General features: G+C 38.9%; 1 protein-coding gene across 2 annotated transcripts; it reads left to right on the forward strand.

Annotated features, from left to right (window-relative positions):
- The first annotated feature begins 595 nt into the window (after positions 1-595).
- Positions 596-12553, forward strand: pdha1.L (pyruvate dehydrogenase E1 alpha 1 subunit L homeolog). 2 transcript variants are annotated; one of them, NM_001093169.1, is given in 12 exon segments: positions 679-793; positions 3000-3014; positions 6095-6163; positions 6975-7148; positions 7564-7690; positions 8419-8510; positions 8951-9043; positions 9278-9433; positions 9788-9859; positions 10690-10757; positions 11136-11244; positions 11895-12553. In NM_001093169.1, coding segments are annotated over 12 exon segments (1203 nt in total). In that variant the 5' UTR covers positions 679-730; the 3' UTR covers positions 12060-12553.
- Positions 12554-16814: the final 4261 nt, after the last annotated feature.

Below are 16814 nucleotides of genomic sequence, written 5' to 3' on the forward strand. Positions count from 1 at the left end.
TTCTAACTATTCACTCGAGCTTAGTAAATTTGCCCCTAAAAGTTAACGAAAAGGTGAACAACCAATCTTTGTCTGTATGTATTAGGCTGGAGTATGTTGTCTTTCAGTCTGTCCCCTACATTTTTTTGTAAATATTTTTCTATGTACTTTTCATAAGCAGTAAAAAGAAATAATTTGGGGGTAATACCAATACCCTTTACATTTTTGTGAGCTAAATAGTAAACACACCCCTAAACGAATGGGGCTATTGAAAATCATTTCCATGTCCGCATTTGACTGTTTTTTGGGAACCTGACATCATCGCAACTCAGCATCCAAGAAAAAGACGCCAGTATCTGAGCATATCTAGGTTTCACTCTCCCTGTTACCATGGAAACCCGAGTTTACACGTGATTAACTCACGGTGCCTTTATTCTGAGTATACTGAACACACAGCTGACAGGTTATGGTGGTGTTACAAATATGACTGCTCGGCTGCAGTACGCTTCCCTTCGAAAACTAAACTAACAAGAAAGCGTTCTTTCAAATGTCTAATTCACGCGCGGCGCAACCCAGTGACGTAGAATGGAACGATGGGGGCGCGTCCATTACGTTTACTAGGTGCGTCGGCTGTCGCGGTGGCTCCTGGGAAGGTTATAGGCGGCCGATCGGGTTTGAGGTCGTAGGTGTCAGTGGACAGTCAAAACTGTGTTAGAACAGTGAGCCCATAGTATTTGTTGACCGGCCGCCCATGCAAAAGATGTTGTCTCTCCTGTCCCGTGTGCTGAAGGGCACAGCCCAGAAACCTGTCACTGTGAGTATATTGCAAGGGCATAGGGGCCAGGCGATATGTGACTGGCAAACACATGGAATCCACTAAATACAAACTGTGTGTAAGGGAATCTAAATCATGTGTATGTGCTAATAATCATATGAGACTGGGTATGTGGGGTTGGAGCAGGTTAGTGGTTCTTGCTGTTAGGCACAGTATGGTTTATACTGGGGTGCACTGAATATTATTACTAATTTGGGAGGAACCATTGTGCATTTGTTCGTATTGAGCCACCATTGTGCACCTTTCACAACAGTGTTCCCTATTAATGCAAGGGCATCTTCCAACAAGAATCCTGCCTGTGCTGCTTACACTTGACTTGTTTCATTGGATCACTGCCAGAGAGAAAATCACCTAAAGGGAAACTCCACACAAACAGAACTTAAACTTTTTGAAAAGTAAACATAATTTCAAGCAACTTTGCAATATACATCAATTAAAAAATATGCAGACTTTTCATGATTTTTAATCGTTTGCAACAGTTCCCTAAGCCTAACCCCCTGCTCTCCTGCTGATCTGTCTGACTACTTTGCTGAGCTGGCTGAATACTGTTACTTTGTACAGCCAGCTGTCCTCAGCCTGCATCCTACAAACTCAACAATTCCTTGCACATGTGATTTCAATAAGGAACAGAACATCACAGTGCATTGTGGGTTATGTAGTTCAGACATGCTGTCTGTAAGCGGTGGAGAAGTTGTTACAATTTGTAACATCAGTATTTAGTCCCTCTTTCCCTGCCAGGATTTCAAATGATGCAGAAAGAGAAGAACTGTTAAACAGCTGAATTTTTTGCATAGAAAAAGGCACTTATTCATACTTTTTGAAGAAACAGGTAATTGTGATGAGTACATTAGGGGTTTCTGTGTTATGTGGGCCTTATTTATAAAATTTTGGTTTGGAAGCCCTTTTAAGTATTTCCCTATTTAGGACTAAGTGGCACATCTACTGGTCAGCAGCTTTGCCAATTGTAGTTCCACCACTGTTGCCCATTGTGTCTAACCTGAAAGATATCTGATCAACACTTTTTTGTAATTTTTAGCCATGACCTCTTCTCTTACGCAGATATAAACATTGTCATATCAGTCATCCTTCTATAGTTTTGACATAATCTTGGGTACAAACAAGTGCTTAACCCAAGTCTAACCCCTTTTGGCCTTCAAACCTGGTTTTTAGAATAATCTAGTATACCAAAAGCAAACTCACCTGAAATGTGTTTTAACCTGGCCATAACATTTACCGCTGTGTGCCCTCTTGGGTGGGGAAAGGGATAACACCACAAAAAATGTAGAGCAGCACCAGCACATGGTCTTAATTTTTCCTGGTTCACAGTAGAGCAGAATCCAAAAATTGTAGTCCAATGTGCAGTTCCTCACTGTATTGTCTGGAAAAGGTAAGGATGGAGTGGCACCATATTATTTTTTTTTTCTTCTGGGCCAGTGCAATTTTCCTGTCATTTTTCTTTGGATCAACATCAGGAGGATTGCTAAAGGTAGATCGTGGTTTGTGAACCACAATAAAGTGGGGTCCCATGGTAAACCATCTCTGTCATACTCTAAAGCTGCCCTGCAGCATGAATATGGTACTAGAGAATGGGCATTCCAGAGATAAGAGGCAACATGCAGCAGGCTATGGTGTTAATGAAACTTCAAGGAAGATGCAGAGAAAGATTGCCTTGAGGTCGATGAACAAGATGAAGAATGACAGGGCAATACTTTGTGCTTCTTTATCAAGGAATGGGTGTAATGAGGTTATATGGTGCAGCCCAACAGAATGGGGAAAAACGTTTGCTTAGACACAGGTGCACGCCTTATCATTTCTAATGGGATGTGATCTTTGTGGAGTTGAGCGGGTCACTTTCATTGTTGAAAAGCAGTTATTGGAAAAAATTTCCTGAGCTCTACGTCAGTGTACTACACAATTTACAGGAGTGCCCTCCATAGCTGAACTTTTCATTTGCACTGTGTTTACAAAGGATAAACAAAACTGCAACTATAGGCCAGAATGTGTAGAAATGCATGTGGGTTTATGTGGGTTGCCCCATCTACTTGCATGCCTTCTGGTTAATTTGCTGATTTCTCCCAAGATATGGCCAAGTTGCATGTAATATAGAAATGTATATTTTGTGTGTATTTTTCTTTTCTTATTCTCTCTTTCTGTTTTTATTGTTTTGGCTATGCGATGGCTTTAGGGGGCTGCTAATGAGGTAAGGAAGACCAGAGTTGTTTATAAAATCTACTGCACACTGTTTTCCCGTGAATCCAGTCTGCCCTTAATAATTAGGCTAATGCCAAACATGGTGTTTTCTGTGCAAGCCAAGAAAATGCCAAATCAGGTTCATTCTTCACAATCCTGCAGTCAGTGACATGAATGACATCAGCCTGATACTGAGCTCATGGGGAAGATGACCCTATGAAAGTGCTCAGATGACAGGCAGAATAGAATGCAGGCACCTATAGGTGGTTTTGGCATTTTCTCCAAACGCCAAGTGTGACATTAGTCTTACCCAGGGATAGTGCGCTCATTTGCTTTACTTACTGCTCCTGTACTCTTCCTGCACATTCTCAGACGGGCCTTGCACCTGACTAAACTGGTCAGGTTTTGACTCTACACTGCATTCTTGTTTTGTTGCAGACCCATATTGAGCAAGAAAGTGGGGAAACCTACAGTAGAATCACCATTTTACAGGGGACCAGAAAAAAATTGTGTAAAATCAGGGAAATTAATTTTGCATAATCTATAGGCGGGACCACAAACAAAATGTGAAATGAAGGAAAACTTAAAATCAGGGAATGTAAAATTGAGGTTTCACTGTATTTCATTTAGGTTCAAGACCCATATTTATAGTTATATGAAACCTGACACAAGTTAATTCCGCATACTGCATGACAAATTAACAAGCAATTTAATGCATGCTGCAGACTATACAAGTTTCTGTGCAGCTACTAAGGGTGCTTCCAAATTATTTGCTAATTAGCATAATGGCAACGGTACCCATCCTTCAACTAAAGTTGACCATACATGTAACTATGATTTCATACAATGTTTGTTACATGTATGGTATCACTTTATGGTATAATCAATATATATCTTTGTTATAAATATCTGGCAGTTTATTGATCAGGCAGGTTTGAAAATCGTATCTGCCTATACACCATTTAGCCATTGCTTCAGACTTGGCCGGAACAGAACAATAGCTGTGCAATGAAGCAAGGCCATTGTGTTTGGCTCTTTGTTTGGTGCCTGTCTGTAACGCTGGCCACAGATGTAAAGATTTTTAAAAGATCTTTTCGTTATTGTGAGACCACAATTATCTCGAAACGATCGTTTAAATGTACGATTTGTCCATCAACTAAAAAAACCATTGCCAGGAAAACTTAGGGTAGCTGCCTGCTTGGCCCTGCAAACATAGATAGATTGCACTGGGACCGATACATTTTTTTTCAACCTGGCCGATCAATTTTCTGACAGATGTCGGACGAAAAATCATATGATGCACGATCATTCGATTCCCGCTAACCTCCCGATAATTTGACGGATTGGTCGGATTGCACTGAAATCGATCGTTCACCGAAGAAAAATCTTTGCGTCTTTCGGGACCTTTAGACCCGTGGGCAGATCGTTCAGACACAGTGTAGGGCTGTCGTTACAATGTGAAAGGGCAGAATTCAGGAGCAGAAAGAACAAAGAATCACAATTTGGTTCCTATAAATATTGGGAAGATATTGCATTCACTTATGTTGGGGATGTTTGAAGTGGGGCTAATAGTAATGTGCCAGTTTTTTATCACACGTGGACCCAGCAGTGCCCAGAACCATAATTCCTTCTCTTTGCCATCCACTTCACCAGCTTGGGGGGCAAAGTAATAGTTTTGTACAATATAACTGTCCACAATTATTGACAAGTTTGCCTTACCTTGAGTGAGATCTTTGTATGGAGTTTTTGTCTCTCACTTCAGTAATTTTGTCAAATATTTGAGGTTTTCAGGTAAAGGGCAATGGGCCTGACCACGAGGTTTGCAAGGCTGCAGCTTTATAACCTTGTGTATATGGAGAGCTGTAGAGCAGGAAGCAAAGAAACAAAAAGATAAATGTAAAACCTCTTGTAAATTGTCTTGTTTTATTGTTGTCAATCGGATCACATTATAGTTGGTCACGCAGCTTATAGCAAACAGAAGCAGATGTCTGTATTTTAAATATATTTCCCTTTTTGCCATTGCATTTATAGCTCTAGAAGCACAATGTTCAGTACAGTAATTAAAATGTTTTGTGGGCTTGCAAATCATCCCTCCTCAGCCAGCATTTTTTTAGTGGATCCACTTCCTTGTTTTTTTTAAATGTTGAATGGAAAATTGCAGAGATGAGCCCCAATAAGGGCAAAACTGTTCTGCATTTGGGAATGCGATCAGCATACTGTCCTGACTGTGTTTTAAGCCCAATGGGTGAGGCTCAGTCTCAAGGGTATGCCATGTAAATGGAAATTATAAGAGCAATCCTAGATTTCCTTCCCAGAATTCCTTCTGGTGGGCATTTCCTATAACATTTCCAAGAACAACTATTCCGAAAAGCATATACAGATGGTAGCTATTATTATTTCTGGAGAATCATTAATGACACTGAAATTGATCCATTGACCCAGCGATTTTAAAGGATCTAAATACTGTAATAATCAGGCAGTGGATTCGGCTAAAAGTCATTACAGAGCATTAGGTTAAAGGGAGTACAGGTATGGGACCTGTTATCTACTTGTAACTCGGGGTTGCCCAGATATGGGGTCTTTCTGTAAATTGGATCTCCATACCTTAAAGCTAAAATTAAACCCAGTATGATTGTTAAAAATGTGAATTATTTGATTAAAATGGAGTGTATGGTAAATGGCCGTCCCGTAATTCTGTTCTTTCCGGATAATGGGTTTCCAGATAATGGATCCCATCCCTGTATTTTACGATGGCCTCTTTGCATTCCATGCTGTATTCTACATTTGCCTGTCTCTACCTCAACAAAGTTTATAAGGTTGTTAGATTAGAGCACAGAGCCGGAAAACTTGTCTCTTAAAGTTTCTTGAACATTGTAAATTGGAAAGAATGGTTACTTATTAAAACGAGTTTTGTGGCGCCCTCGTTATAGAAAGAAGGGCATACATTGGTTTGCGTGGCCTATTGTGTGACGTAACGTGAACAAAACAAGTGCTCTGTTAATGGGCCACCACAATTTCACACAAATATGAACTGCTTACTTTCACACGCACAGTTGCCGGTATAGAAAATAATTATTGTTTTCTTTTAAGGCTGTTCGTGTAATGGTGGCGTCCCGTAACTATGCAGACTTTGCATCAGAAGCTACGTTTGACGTTAAGGTAAAAACTGAACTGTGGATTCACTCTTGATGTATATTGTCCACAGACAAAATGAAGCAAGTTTTGTGTTGCGGATTATGGTGTTTAGGAAACGGTTGTGTAATAGGTCACCTGCAGCCTAGAACTACAGACTCAGACATGTTGCATCACTGGTATTACTAATTGCATAGTAACACTGAATACAAAGTGCTCTTTGAAGGTAATATATTTACTGAATATTTAAAATGCAGTAATATTTCACAGCCAATAATGTACTGTAAATCCATCCATAAACTGACTAAACATTACCATTGTTTTAACTGTTCCAGCCTGCTGTTCACGTGACATTTGCACTGCACAACTATCACAAGTGCAGTGTTTCTTTTAATTGATTGTAATTAGAAAAAATAATTTCATTACATGTTTTTGCACTAAACTGCTACTAAGTTGCTGTCAGATCATGCCCTTAGCAAGCAGATAACAGTTTCAATGCCAAATTGACAGCCTTAAAACAAACTTCCTAGGATCATTTTACACACAGTCCTCCATAAAAAAGGAAAGATTGTAAACTCTTGCCAGGTTTTGGAATAATTACAGAAAAGTATTGTATTTTCCCCTTTCTTCTTTCATCTATCTATCTATCTATCTATCTATCTATCTATCTATCTATCTATCTATCTATCTATCTATCTATCTATCTATCTCTCATCTATCTATCATCTATCTATCTATCTATCTATCTATCTATCTATCTATCTATCTATATATCATCTATCTATCTATCTATCTATACTGTATCTGTGTAAAGAACCTTTTCCTTAACCCTGGTTAGAAATGTGACGTTCATCGTTTGGAAGAGGGACCTCCCACCCAGGCCGTTCTAACTCGAGAACAGGGGCTCCAATATTACAGGACTATGCAGACAATCCGACGCATGGAGCTGAAATCAGATCAACTGTACAAGCAAAAGATCATCCGAGGATTCTGCCACCTTTATGATGGACAGGTGAGATCATGCAACTGCTGTTAAAACATTGTGTTTGCAGAGAACATGTAGCCTGTGCTTTAGTTCGGTATGGGATCGATAATCAAGAAAAGCATTACCAAGAAAGCTAATAAAAATACAGCAAAGCAGTATTTATTTGTATTTAACAAATTAGTCTTCTAATTACATTTTATATGCTTTCTCTCTGTCATAATAATACAGTAACACCTGCTTGATGTTACAGGGGATGTTGACAACAGTTGGCATAGTTTACGCATAAAATATAAAGATTTTTAAAGAAAGGTTTATATTGCACACACGTCAATGAATGCCAGGATTATATTCTATTTTCTTATGTTAAAATCATAATAAATTATACTGGCTCTGTAAATGTGGCAAAAATAGATTTTAACTGCAGGTTAACATTCTTTTTTAGGAAGCATGCTGCGTAGGTCTCGAGTCCGGTATCAATCCCACAGATCACTTAATTACTGCTTATCGTGCACATGGTTATACCTACACACGAGGAGTGTCTGTGAAGGAAATCCTAGCTGAGCTGACGGGTATGTGCTGGATTTTGTAAATCTTTTTGTTTTCTTGGCACAAGAATAAGGGTTTCCAATATACCGATTGCTGCATCGATTATGGTTGCTATCTACAGGCTTTCACTGCAGAAGATGATTCGGTTTAGGTCTCTTGATTAAAGCTGTGGCTTTAACTTTTGTCTTTCAGAATGCATTATCACCAGGTTTTTAGCTAAATGCAACCACTTCTTCTGAAGCCAATTTTGGCAGAGAGGCTTTGCACAATATAGTTTCCCACCCTCAGGGAAGAATTCTGAGATAACGTTCTGGTGCACCCTCACATGATTTTGAGAGGGATGCTAATTTGGTTCCTCATAATATATGGTGTTAATGGTCCGTGTATAATTGGTTTCTTCCATTGACATTCATGTTTCGGTTCTGTTGGAGAATCTAGTGGAGTCCTGCCTTTGATAGAATTCTTATCTGAAGACAGATGCCCAATAAACTAGACAACGTTCCTAAATAAAATATTTTTTTTGAACCTTACTGTACACTGTGAGGTTTCACCCATATGAATTATGTTAATTAGGTGACTGGGATTTAGGTTTTATTATATTATATTGGCCCATATCCACTTAAATACTATTTGTCTGCAATAATATCACTCATTTGTGTTTCTTTTGCAAGGCTATGATGGTGACAAATGCCTGTATTCCCTATCCTAAAAGTACACACATACAAGTTTTCAATGTTTTTCCCAATATTAGGAAGAAAAGGTGGCTGTGCCAAAGGAAAGGGAGGCTCCATGCATATGTATGCTAAGAACTTCTATGGTGGGAATGGAATTGTGGGAGCTCAGGTATGCATTTCTCCTTATTATACTGAATTGTTGCTCCATGCAATTTAGAAAACTTGCATGTAAGAATTATTCACATTATTACTGGCCAGCTCTAGTTACCAAAACAAACATGTAAACTTGTTAGTTTCCCAAACATGTAACCAACAAGACTGCATGGCTTGAACTAGTTCTGTTTTAGTTGCTGACAGTGTCCCAGCTGCATTTTAATATTAATGGGAAGGTGAAAGTAGCTTTAAGCTGTCTTTGCTGCAAAAGTGGTACTACAAAATAATATAATGTGGAGATTACATACGCATGCAATGAACATATTCCTGTTTATTTAAAGAGATTCTTTTGTCAAACGTAAAACAATGTCAGTATGTTTTAATTTAATTTTTTAATTTTGCTTTGATTGTAATCATATTTGTAGGGGAATGTTTGTGTTTCCTTTAAACCTCCAGGTTCCCCTTGGAGCAGGTGTTGCTTTGGCTTGTAAGTTTTTCGGAAAAGATGAGATCTGTGTGTCCTTGTATGGTGATGGTGCTGCTAATCAGGTAAGCATGAGATAAGTGCCTAACTTGCTGACACAATACCTAGGTGTGCGTATCTATAGAGTTATCTATAGGGTCAGGCTGTCGAGTTCTAATTTTATAGGCCAGACTTCTTGGTATAACTGATGTTACCAGCTGTTTCCATTTTACAAACCCAAATGGGATATTCATAATTTAATAGTCATCTTGTTTGTATATTGCATTTCTTACTGACCTTACATTTATCTTTTATTTCAGGGACAGATATTTGAAACCTATAATATGGCCGCTCTGTGGAAGCTGCCCTGTATCTTTATTTGTGAGAATAACAGATACGGCATGGGGACATCTGTGGAGAGAGCAGCAGCCAGTACAGACTATTACAAACGAGGAGATTACATCCCAGGCCTTAGAGTAAGTATTAATTCTGTTGAACTTCGTAAAACCATTACTATCTTCTTAACCGAAATACACTTCAAAACTGGGATTCTAGTAGCTATAATGACAGAATCACTTGCTGAACAAGCAGATACTGAAGGAGGAGGAGCTGCAGGGGGACTAGTGAATTCTTGTTATGGTACTGATCCGATCAGGAGCGCTGCTGCCATGAGGCAAATTTTATAAAGAGCATACTGTATGTCTCAAAACAGCATATTGTTAAAATAAATGACAGAAGAGCTGAGCTCCAATTCCCTAGCAGCTATTTATCCACATTTTATTCTCGGTGGGGACACTAAGCATAACAATAACTGAATCTTCTCTTCATAGGTTGATGGTATGGATGTTCTGTGTGTTCGAGAAGCCACTAAGTTTGCAGCTGATCACTGCAGATCTGGAAAGGTGAGAGATTATATCCTGCAATATTGTGACACAGGCCTTCTTGTTTCAATTTAGTAGTGTTTGCAACCTAATGCATCCAGCAAAAAAAACCGCTGGCAGCGCAGGTAGACATATCCACGGGAGGCGGTAGGATTAATATCATTAAGCGGCTTTATTTAAACATACATAGTGGTACATCAAGAGTGGGAGTGCGAAGAACTAACGCGTTTCAGGCCCCAAACACTGGGCACTTCCTCAGAGTTCAGTGAAAGTGATGTCAAAATTCAAATAGTTTTGAACACACGTGTTGCATATTAGACAATTGATTGATATATATCGTGCTGTGCAAATTCATATATCTTAAAATATGTGCAATAGAAGGGAAAAGCATAAAGTCACACTATATATATATATATATATATATATATATATATATATATATATATATATATATATATATATATATATATATATATATATATATATATATATATATATATATAATTCATTAGTGTTAAGGGAACAAGAGTAAAGGTTATAGCTCGTGATTATTATGTGTAAAATTAATTAAAAGTGACAATTAATTAATTAAAAGTTACATTCATTCCATAAAAGTTATTCTATAAATTGTAATATCATCTTTATAATGTTACTATTAAAAGACTAAGCATATAACTCTGTATACATTATGTACATATTGTCAAGTTGTCCCGAAAATGTACTTTTTCAACACGTAAGTATAATACTTCTTCTAAGATGTAACTAGGTTCATCGGGGTATAATAATTAATCAATTGGTTGTTGGAATTAATCAGTAAAATTAGGTTTGCAACCTAATACTTTATTTTTCAGGGTCCTATTTTAATGGAACTTCAAACTTACCGTTACCATGGACACAGCATGAGCGATCCTGGTGTAAGGTAAGAAAAATATTATTGTAGCTGTCTAGCTGTTAATGCAATTTTTCAGTCAGAGAACATTTAGGCTAATGGTACATTGCCCATAGCTGTAATAAAGTGAAAATCATCACCAGACAAAACACTGTTCCCATAGCGAAGCAGGCATGTATGCCTGTCTATTTGAATCACATGGGATCTAACATTTCAAGGCAGAAAAAAACAACCAGCCCATCTGTTCTGCTTTAACGTATGTTCCTCTTTAATGTATGGTTTTTTTTTATTTGTTTTTTTTTGTATTTGGGTGAATAATGTAGATAGAAACACTGTAAAATGTCTGTTCTTTTACTCTCAATGTACTCTAATCTATATTTTCATATCATTTTCTGTTTCTAATTCCAGTTACCGTACCAGAGAAGAAATTCAGGAAGTGAGAAGTAAAAGTGATCCGATCACCCTTCTTAAGGACAGAATGTTAAACAACAACCTGTCTAGTGTGGAGGAATTAAAGGTACCCTTTAATTGTCCTGTGTGATTGTTACAGTCCCTCTGAATACAGGCATGGTAGCAAAATCATTTCAGTCATATAATACTGGGGGTAGAGCGATGCTACAATATTCAGTACTCTATAATTCTCTTTAATGCTTGATTACTTTTTCAAATTGAAAAATGGCAATATGTGATGTTTTCTTCATTAAATGGGTGCAAATAGCGCCTCTGAGGGAAGGGAAGACTAATGGATGAATGGTCAGCCCTGTGTTTACAGTTGGTCAAAAAAGTTAATTACAGGGCTCACTTTATCTTCAAAAACCAAAGGAAGCTCATTAGGTAAATTGACACATAGTGATATGAATCACAAGTACATGGTGTGTGGCATTATTATGGGTATGATTCTAGCCTAGTCCTAAGTGCCTAGCCATTATTAATGAGCCCTTTTGAATATATTTTCTTGGTTGTTTTCTATAAACTGGCCAATCATTATTATGTGCCCATCTTTCCCATGGTGTGTGCATGGGAGAAACACTATAATGTTGGCATTTATCTGTATTAGGCACAATGATGTAATGTATAATCACTTTATAGAGTGCATTTGTACTGTTTCCCAAAAAAATGAACATATAAATAAGAAATAACTCTCTTCTCTTCATTAATATTTACTAGGAAATTGATGTGGAAGTGAGGAAAGAGATTGAGGAAGCTGCTCAGTTTGCTACCACTGACCCCGAACCTCCACTAGAAGAAATTGCAAATCACATTTATCACAATGAGCCCACCTTTGATGTCAGAGGAGCAAATCTCTGGATCAAATACAAATCAGCTAGTTAAACCTCTTTAGTCCTCCTCTGGTCAATGCTGTCTGTTACGTTAAGGCCATTTTAATGGATACTGGCTCATGTTTGCTCCTCGCTGCTGAAATGAGGACACGTGCAATTCTTTATGGTCCACCAGTAACGTCATCCACTTTGGACTTTGTTTTAACACGTAAGGACTTGGCATGTGTTTGGATTATAGGAAAATGCCTTAATGTTTTCAGACAGAAAGCAGATATCGATCCATTTTATTTCAGCGCACTCATTACAGAGAACAAGTGCCCCAGAAGACCCTGAGCTGTTTATTTCCATGGTTTTCCCTCAGATTCTGGTTGGGAAAAGTTGTCTTATAATGTATCTTAGAATTTAAAGCTCCGCCTTCTTCATATGAAATGTTATATATTTATAGGATCCTAATTTTAAAGTCTGCTAATTATGACTTGCCATTTTTTGTCATATATTTGTGGAATCATTTATTTGTCTGTTTCATTAAAATTGGCCTCAACACAATGATTCCTTTGTATTTTTTTTTTCTTAGCTCCCAATAAACTTCTGCACACCAACTTTATAATCAATACTTTCAGGTCTGGCTCTCATCTAGCGCTTGTGCCAGGGGCATAACTACAGAGGAAGCAGACCCTGCAGCTTCAGGGAGGCCCAGGAGGTATAGGGGCCCCATGAGGATCTAATTAATGAGCAATTTTAACATATACTAGTAAAAAAGCACAACCTCTGAATATGCTGGGGGCCCTAAAATTAATTTGCTGTGGGGCCCAGTAACATCTAGTTATGCCACTGACTTGCACCCAGGAAAAGCAGAGCTCTGTTCCTTGTGCTGTCTTGAAAATCTGGCATGAAGAGCAAAGCACTAGAAGTCCAGGTAAGCCCTGTATTTACCACCTGCCATATATCCGGCAGTAAGCACAGGGCCCACTCCCCGTGGTAAGTTGCACAGAGCATAATACCAGTTGCAGCCTTTTTTTCTCTTTGTTCAGTTCAATATATTCTTAGTGCTAGAAACTGCACATACAAGGCACAAAATAGATAGATCCAGTAAAATATGTATTCTTTTAACTTTTACAGATTTACTCTTCTCTGCACCAAAAACATACATCTGCAGGAAGGTTAGTAGGTCCGCTATTAATAATGGTAGTAATAATAGGTGCTTAAGAGTTCTGATCCTGAGAGAAACAATAGATGTTCCATTTAATCAGTTGCTAGATGTTCTAACAGCAGGTTAAAGGGGTTGTTCACCTTTGAGACAACTTTTAGTATGATGTAGAGCGTGATATTCTGAGACAATTTGCAGTTGGGTTTCATTTTTTACTGTGGGTTTTAAGTTATTTAGCTTTTTATTCAGCAGCTCGTCAGTTTGCAATTTCAGCAAACTAGTTGCTAGGGTCTAAATTACCCTAGCAACCATGCGTTGGTTTGAACAAGAAACTGGAATATGAATAGCAGAGAACCTGAATAGAAAGATGAGTAATAAAAAGTAGCAATAACAGTACATGTGTAGTCTAACAGAGCATTTGCTTTTTTTTTTTTTTTTAGAAGGGGTCAGCGACGCCCATTTGAAAGCTGCAAAGAGTCAAAAGAAAAAGGCAAATACCTATAAACTATAAAAAAAAAAAAATTATCAAGACCACTTGACAAGTTGCTTGGAATTGGCCATTCTATAACAATTAAAGTCACTGTAAAGTGCATCAGGAGGGACAAGCAAGCCTATCCATGGGACATATTCTCCACCAGAGTTTTCAGCTGGCAAAGAAGTGCCCAAGTTCTGCTGTCTATAGTAGAGTACCGAAGGAGAATAATCGCCTGTGCACAGTCTCCGCTTTTAGAAATTGTTACAAACAAATGAGGCAAGTGAAATTGTTCCTTGTTTCTTAGAAGTTAGACCCTGAGGCAGCCTTTTAGTGTGAGTTTAGAGTTGTTTTTTGCAGTCCTTTTGCCTACATCTCTTACTCTCAGCTCCTATTGCCTTATGCCTTATAAGTCTTACCTCTCCTAATCAATTTCATGCTATCCTAACTGTGCTGGTTTATTATAACATGTAATATTGTGGAATGAGTATGTATTGAGATCCGAAATAGATTCAGGGAATAGATTCTAATTGCTTTTTAGAGGTTTCTGACACCAGTAACTTTAGGACGCTGTACTCCAGCCCTTGTACTTCATGTAACACTCCACTTGTTTTTTTGCAAAGCAAATTAAAGGGGAGCCTCTCCTACATATATACAACAATAACAAAATTAAATTTAAATTGCCTGAAAAAGTGCCATTTTAGACCGTCAATGTTTTTTATTTTTTACAATGCAGCCCGCACTGGGAAGACTGAAGCTACCACCACCTTTGATGGTGGTAGTAGGTCCAGGGTTCCCCTCATCAATAGACACAGCAACAGGAGGCTGGAAGAAGACCGTGGCATTGAGTGCTACTATACCGAACTGCAAGGAGTAAAATTCATCCAAAGTATATCTTTATAATATACAAAAGCCATGAACATTCTGTACATTATATCCTTAAAAACTGAGCTTAATGAAGTGCTGACTTACAATATTTCATTGCAGAATAAATCCACTGTATAGGGCTCACCAAAATGAAAGCACTGCACCCAACATACAGCCAATCATTCCCAACAAGTGGGCAAACAGGGGAGCTGCTGAGTCTGCTGCTACATAAGGAGACCTGACACTTAAATGCAGCATGTACTTTAGAGTGAGGGGCCATATTCATTGGTAAAGAATTGAAATAGCCACCTGTCCTTTGAATAGAAATGCTCAAGTTGCGTTCTACACCTGCTTGTAGAAATTCCATGATCATGACTTCAGATATCCTGAGAGGAGCATAACTTCTTGTTTTGCACCTTCTACAAAGACCTCCCAGGTTCTTGTGTATTTTAGTTGAGTAGATATTTTCTTTGAAACCAGGATAGTAGATATCGTGGAGTTGTATATTCCCAACTGATTCAGCCTTAACCTTTCAGTTTCCAGGCTGATATGGCCCAATGACCCGGGTTTGGATGTAGTACATTCCTTGGTGGAGCATTGTTTGAAGTATTGGAAGGTGGAACAGCTCCTCCTGTTTGAGCTGCATCAGTATCGGAAACCAAGCTCTTCTGGGCAACCAGGGGGTCACAATAACCACTTTTGCCTTGTCTGTCCTGACTTTCTTGAGGACTTTCGGTATTATTGCTAGTGGTGGAAAGATGTTTGCCATTCGGAATTTCCAAGGGAAGGAGAAGGCATCCCAGAAGATCGTCCAACTGTCCTTTCCCCATGAACAAAATGTTGCTAATTACAGGTCTATGGAAAAAGGACCCCACTTGTTGTCTATCCGGTTGAAGGTATCTTGACTGAGCTCCTATTCTCCCACTACAGGGAATTTCCTGCTGGGATGATCCTCTAGGCAGTTCTGGACTCCTGGAATGTAACTGGCTGATAGATGTTTTAGGTTCTATTCCGCCCAAGAAAAAATAGCTATGGTTGTGTTCAATAAGGTCTGTGATTTGCTACCCCCTTGCTTGTTTATGTAGTTGACCACCGTAATATTGTCTGATTTTAGCTGGACTTCTTTTCCTCTGACCGTTGAAAATCTGACCGGTGAAATCTCGTCAGGCTTAATAGGACTGCTTTCAATTCCCTCCTGTTGGAGCTTTTTCTGCTGTCCTCTTTGGACCAAATGCCTTAGCACGTCAGGCTCCTGCAATGAGCTCCCCAGCCCACTCTGTTGGCATCTGTAGTGATGGTTTCCATGATTTTCAGCAAGATATTGGTATCTTCAAGTTCTGCTCTTCCAACCGCCAAGCTAGGGATCGTATTGTTTTCTCTGACAATGAAATGATCTGGTTTGATCCTGAGCGAACCTTGTTCCATTGTGTCAAGAATTCCACCTGTAGCGTTTTCGTGTGGATCCTGCTCCATTGTAGAACTCGGTTTCCTGAGGACTTGGCAAAATTTCACTGAATTCAAAATTACTGACCAACTGCTGCAATCTATAAGGGCCTGTCAAAAAAAGGGCCAAAACATTGGAATATAGCCCCCAGCTCAAAAAGCACATATATCAAGTCCAGAAATATATTCCAAAACATTCTTTCAAAGTTTAAAAAAGTATTCTTTATTCAGCATAAATATTAAAAAATAGGCATACAGACCAATTGATGTTCCACCTTTCGTGTTCCGTACCCACTGGCACTTATTCATAGGCATTGCTTCTCCACCAAAGACACGAACAAGGGGTCGGGTAGGGTCGGCAGGAGCACGTTGGTGAATCCCTCAACTGGTAAATTGCGCTGATCACCGTGTCCATCCTACAGAGCCGCAAGAAGCCCGCTGCTTGACAAGGGGAAGCACACTCTCCCAGCTGCATGCTGTCAGTGAATATCCAGGAGGAGAAAAGCTGTTATTTGCTTCTCTGCCATCACAACCTCATTAAGAGCCTGTTTCTTGTAGGCACATATTTCGGCCGGCAGCACCCCTCTTAGGTGGGCCTTAAGGACATCCCACAGAGTGTGCAATGATCCACAGTATTATCATTTATTTCAACAAATTCAAGAATCTCAGCCTCTAGTGATTTGTAATTTCCCAATAGGTTGAGCCAAGCTGGGTTTAGCGACCACCTTGGTCTTACCTGTGTGTGGGCCAGTGTGATTTCGAGTTCAATAGGGGCATGGTTAGATATCCCCCTAGGGAGGTATCTGATTTTTTTGATGTGTGCCAAGGCTGCTTGGTTGACATAGCAGTGGTCTATCCTAGATAGTACTGAGTGTGAG

This window comes from Xenopus laevis, chromosome 2L, assembly GCF_017654675.1.
Source record: "Xenopus laevis strain J_2021 chromosome 2L, Xenopus_laevis_v10.1, whole genome shotgun sequence".
Taxonomy (NCBI): domain Eukaryota; kingdom Metazoa; phylum Chordata; class Amphibia; order Anura; family Pipidae; genus Xenopus; species Xenopus laevis.